The 6,000-nt window shown below is 23.0% G+C and overlaps 1 protein-coding gene across 1 annotated transcript in view; it reads right to left on the bottom strand.

Moving 5' to 3' along the window:
• Positions 1-4,545: 4,545 nt before the first annotated feature.
• The window catches only part of LOC145834199 (epidermal growth factor receptor-like), a 33,504-nt gene continuing 32,049 nt past the window's right edge, over positions 4,546-6,000 (bottom strand). The window contains exon 30 of the mRNA XM_082941575.1: positions 4,546-5,168. Within this exon, the coding sequence (XP_082797701.1) occupies positions 5,110-5,168 (59 nt within the window). The 3' untranslated portion in view covers positions 4,546-5,109. The remainder of the gene's footprint in view (positions 5,169-6,000) is intronic.

Genomic DNA, 6,000 nt, shown 5'->3' with positions numbered 1-6,000 from the left:
AAATGATTATGAATAAATCTATAAAACTATGTTTAAGAGATTCGAATTTAACAAAAAAAAGAGCTATTTTTTTCTGTAACATAATTCAATTTATATAATTTTTTAACTATTTAATATAATATTATTATTTTTTTAAATTAAACATAAGCTTATGTTTTATACTTTTAATGTTTTTGTTCAATCTAGGCCACAAACCTCTTTTAAGAAATTTATTTATTTTAAGGCAACTTATATTGCACTGAGAGATTAGAAAGATAGAACTAACAATACTGTATTTTATAGGATCAAAAACGGCGTAAATTAAGTGTTTTAAAAATTTGTAGTTTTATATACTTAGATTGCCAGAACTCATAGAGCCTGGTCTTGACAAATCAAGGAAAAAAGGCATAAATTGCCAAAAAAAAAAGTTTATTATATTAGTGAATCTGCTTCAAAGTAGATTACAACAAAAATTAGAAAAAAAAGACTTCTAAGCTATGCTTTGTTTTCTTAAATTGTAATAATTAAAGTTACTGTTTATTTTAAGGTTACATTTGATCAAATTTATCAATATCCTTTTTTCATAGGTTATTTAAAAATTTAACACTTTTTGCGTAAAAATAAACACAAGATTTAATCTTTAATTTTACTGGAATCAAAAAACAGTACTTGTCTTTTATTCTTAAATGAACGTAAATTTTATGATTCTTTCATAAAGTTTAGTTGCTTGTTGTAAAATACTCTATTATAAGTAAAACATTTAACTAAACAAAAAAACAAAATGCATTTAATCATTACTTTTCTTATATTCTTTTATAGATTTTGTAAATGTAGAAATAAAAAAATATCTTCAAAACAAAATCAGAAAAGTTTGGTATATATATTTCTGAGTTTTTTTTTTTACTTTTCCAGGTGCTAAACTGGAGTAAAACTTTAAAATAACAGACAACTAAAATAGTCCGATTTTTGTCTAAAAACTATATTGTACACTTATCGACCGTTAAGTTTAATCTGCAAAGATATGTCTCTCTTGAATTAAAAAGATATTTTAATTAAAATCATTTTAATTAAATTTTTAATTATTTTTAATTATTGTTGTCACTAAGATAGCGAATTCATTTTGAAAACAACTCAAATTTTCCACATGCAGGTTGATCGGCAAGTGCAGAAAATGTTTAAAGACTGCATCAGATATAAGATAAAGAAAAGTAAATTTTTAGCGATGCTAACACTTACTTGAAAAAAGTGAGTGTTTCAGAAACTTTTAAACGGTAAAATTTTTGTTGAGTTGATAGCAAAACTCTTTTTAGCTACCTAAAAATTTCTAAAATTTTTATAGTTGTCATAAAATGAACTTGTGACTACTTTTTTACACTACCTCAATTAATATCTAAAAGTTGACTACTAACAATTCATCTACTAAAAAAAAACCTTTAAAATAATATATATTCTGAATTTTGAAAACTAATAAAACACATTAAATAAAAAGACGATTATACTAAAGAAGATAAATTAATAACTAGTAATCAGAAATAGTTTGTGTACCAAGCTAAGTTTTTTAGTTTCTTTTAGTAAACTGCAAAATTTTGTTTTATTTCTTAAGCAACGTTCTGTTCAATTTTTGAGATTTAGATCTGTTAACTTCATTACTTAGTTTTAAATAAAAAATTGCTAATTTAGTTCAGTGTTACTAAAATTTTAAACTTGTTACCATATGCAAACTGTAAACTAAAATTAATTTGTTCAGTAAATTGAAGGTAAACCTTCAAATTCTAAGTAAACATAATTTATCCAATGATTGCGTCGTTTTTATATCTTAAGAAAAAAAAAATGTACCAGGTATGTACAATCTCAAGCCTGCGGTCAGCAAAATATTCTTTACGTTAAAAAAAATTGTTGCAAAACAAAGATGAGCTTTTTTATATTAATATTTTATGTTTTTACTTTTAATTTGACTTTATTTAAACTCAAAACAAAATTTAAAATAACTTTTTTAGTTTTATGATGACCTACAAATACTGTTTTATAACGGTTCGGCCGGTAATTTGTTAGTAAATTTGGTCCATTAACTATAAAAATTTTCGGACTACTGCATTAAACTGTTTTGTTATTATAATTTTATAGAGTTTGTAATACGGGACTCGGGAGAAATGAAAGACATTTTACGTAAATTATACTTGAATTAGTTCGTGAGATTTATTTGTGGCATCAATTATAAGCTGTATAAACTTTTAGTCTGACTAAACCATTATTTTAATGAAGTGTTTTTAAATTCCATATATAAATTAGCCTTTTTTGTTACTTTGAAATCGAGGATAAATATATTTGCTAAAATTTTAAAGATGTATGATATATATTTATAAGTTAGAGGTATAAAAATAGAATTTTTTTTTATTAATGTTCCAAAACTATGTTGTTAAAAGTTTGTTATATTAGAGTATATTTTATTTAAAAAAAGTTAAAAATAAATTCCTTAATAATAATTTTTATAATTCACAGTATTTTTGATGGAAATTTTTTAATAAAATCAACTTCTTAAGAAATCTATAATATACCGTATAAATAATTTGCAAACTAAAATTAAAAAAAAATTTTGCTTAAGAGCCTCCAATTGTTGAATATTCACTTAACTATTTTGTTCTAAAAATATAGAAATGTTTAAAATTTTATTTCAAAGGTTTAATCTAAAACAACAAATTGCTTACTGGTAAATAAATTAAACTGTTTTTAATATGATTTTTTTTAATACTCGTTGTTTTAAATACAGTAACCTGTCTTTTTAGTATGGACTTTTTTATTCAAAACACGCTGTGTTAAAAAAAAATTGTTTTTACTTAAAGATTAAAAAAAGATTTACCTTAAAGAAGTGTTACAAAAAAAAAATTAACGTGTTTTCTGGTATTAAATTTAAAGAAAGGAATAAGAAAAATACAACTGACATATTATATACCAAATCTAATATCTAAAACAAACTATTACAGTTTTTTGTTTAACTTTATAACAAATAGTGCATTTGACATTTACATACCCATGATTAAAACTGACATAGAAAATATTTGAAGTATTCATACTAAGTTTAGATAAAGGAAAAGAATAAGCAGCGAAATTGACATTTACATACCTTTTGATTGAGACATAAATGTAGAAAGCGTATAAAAAAGCTATTATAAAGTTTAAATATTTAATGAAAATAATAAAAAATGCAATTGAATTCTATTTAGAACTACTTGCTTTTAAAATCGTGTCTATTAGTGAAGCTTGTCGTTTCGGTCTAACAGACTCTTTTTGTTCTTTAAAAGTTCCTTAATTGAAAGTTATAAAGTGTTATTTAAATTTCGATAGTTGCTTTTACCAGCAGCTAGTTGAATTTCTGCTGAAGACAGCTCTCATTATAGAACGACAGACTTTGTGTAAACACTATTAAGAATATTTTTAGCTTGTAAACTTTAACTATTGCTACTAACACTTATTGGCTAATCCTCACCTGATGTAATACTTCATTTACTGCTTGCTTAACTTTAAAAAAAACTGTTTGTTTCTTCTAACTTTTCCTCTTAGAACATTTGACTGCTTTTATCATCAACTTTTACAAATTCATTAGCATCTTGATGTGTGACAATAAAGTTAAATTTCTTAAAGGCTAAAAAGGTTATTTTTGCCAAAGGTCTCTGTGGCAACACTATTTAAGCTTATTTTCAAGTCTGCTTTTAGAAAAGGTACTTTTAATAGTTTAATCAGTATTTTCTCCCATGTTTTTTTTTGCACAGTTAGCTACATTTAGCAGAGCAGCAGGTTTGCTATAATGAAAACTAACAGATCCTCAAGAAAATTTAGAACCTTTTTTTTGAGTAATTTTTGGTTGTAGTTGTTCAGCACATGGATAGAATTATTTATTTTTTTCAAAATCAGAATTTTATAGTTCTTTTGAAAGCTGCAATAACTCCCAAATTGCATGGCTGTTTCCAGCTTATTACATTAGTAGAAAAAAACGCTTGTAACAACAATACTTTTTGAGTACGCACTTTTGCGCTGTGTATAAAGTGCGTACTCAAGCAGCAGCTTACTGTATAACTTATTTGAAATGTAAATAATTTTTATATATATAAAATAAGTATACTACTTTATAGTTCTATGAAAAGCTTAAATAATTTTTTTAGCTATATAACTTGATTTTTATTGCTTAACATCGTAATACAAATTAGATTTAAAAAACGAAAGTACGTCATTTATTAAAATTATGTATCAATTAATGATAAAAAAACTAAACTAAAACAGAATTAAATAAAGTTAATTATTTATAATAACTTCAAAATGCAGCACAACAACATTTTTTTACCATGTAAAATTTGTTTTTGCAAAACTAAATTGTTTTTACACAAAAACTATCGTTACATCACGATTCAAATTCTTAAAAATAAGTTTAAGGGCTACATCTCAAAAAATAATTTATATTTAAGAAAAAATATTATATGTCTAATTAATTAGATTATGATAGCAAAAAGAAATTAAAAAAGAATTTTAAACATTACTGAAAATTACTATACTTTCAAACTTATTTTAGCCATATCTAAAAAATAAAAAACAGTTCAAATTTTTAAATAATAGAAAACGCGCATGTGGATCTCTACAATAAAATTGTGATGGTAAAATGTTTTCGTGTTTTAACAATTATTAAAAGCGATATAAAAAATATCACAGAAATATTTCTATTTGAATTATTCTCTGAATTTAAATTGTATGAATTTGAATAGTTGTGCACCAAAAAAATGTATTTGTAATCAATAAACTTTTAATAAAAATAAAACTGTCGGTAGCACGTTTCAGTATAAAGTAAGGGTATGAAAACTTTGATGCTACTAAAAAAATGTTTACCTTATAACTAACAAGCTTTAATTAGTTTATATAAAACTTAGAGAATTTAGCATATAATGTACACTTAAATCTTTATATTTTTTTACAGTATTAAACACTTTATTGAAATTTTAGTTTTAACAGCTCAAAAAAAAGTTTAATATCTTTAAACCTAAAATGTTGTGAGAAATATAATATGAGTAAAAATATTAAACTCTAATGAAGCATACTTATTTACTTTGTTTACCACTTAATAGGAGTCTATATGTTCGATCAACATCAACTTTTGTTTTTTCTTAACTGACTTGAATTCAGCTTAAGCAAACTTAAGTTTTGATCTGTAATAATTTTTTTTTATAAATTAATGAAAAAAAGTTAAGTTTAAGGCTTTTCTGGAGTAGTTAATATACACTAACTACAACGATTATACGTGAATACTTTTATTACATTTTTTGTATTTCATTTTAGTAATAGTTAAAGTTAAACTGTTATACATTTGAAATCATAAAATAGTTTAGGACAAAAATATCTCTGAAAGTTTAAAATATATTAACTACGTTATAGATATTTTTAATGTACTTTACAGACTTGAAAACTAAAACTTTTGTTATTAACAACTAAAAAAACTTATAAATCAGTAGTCGTAAGCCAACAATATCGCTGAAAAGTTTTCATCAAGAACTTTGTTAAATTCAGCCCAATAAAAATTACAAAACTAAGAATTATATTTAAAAAGTTAAAAACTAACAAGAAGGTTAGATTATTTAAAATGTAGATATTTGAAAACATTATATTTGATGTCAGTAAAAATTATAAATAAACACCCTTAACAAGTACATTGAAAATTTGTTACAAAACTTTTGACGTAAAAAACTTCTGAAAATTGTTTTTTTAAATTTAAATCGTAAAATACATTTATTACTTTACAAAAGAAAGTTTTTTTTTTATACTTAAAAAAAAAATTGATAAATAAAACACTTACTTATGATAATTGTTTTAAAATAATTTTTATAAAACAAAGTTAAAATGAGAAGTATTTTAAGAAAGTCTAAAAAACATTTTAATTAAATAAGTGAAAAAATATACATTTGCAGCTATTGAAATTGTTTTAATAATTTAAAACCAACGTTACTTGTGTTGAAACTAGATATTGGTAGATAGTTTGGATTA

The sequence above is a fragment of the Thalia democratica genome, chromosome 4, assembly GCF_965202585.1.
Source record: "Thalia democratica chromosome 4, ktThaDemo2.hap1.1, whole genome shotgun sequence".
NCBI classification, from domain to species: Eukaryota; Metazoa; Chordata; class Thaliacea; order Salpida; family Salpidae; genus Thalia; species Thalia democratica.
Note: the sequence above shows the minus strand (reverse complement) of the source record. Positions and strands in the feature narration are given on the sequence as shown.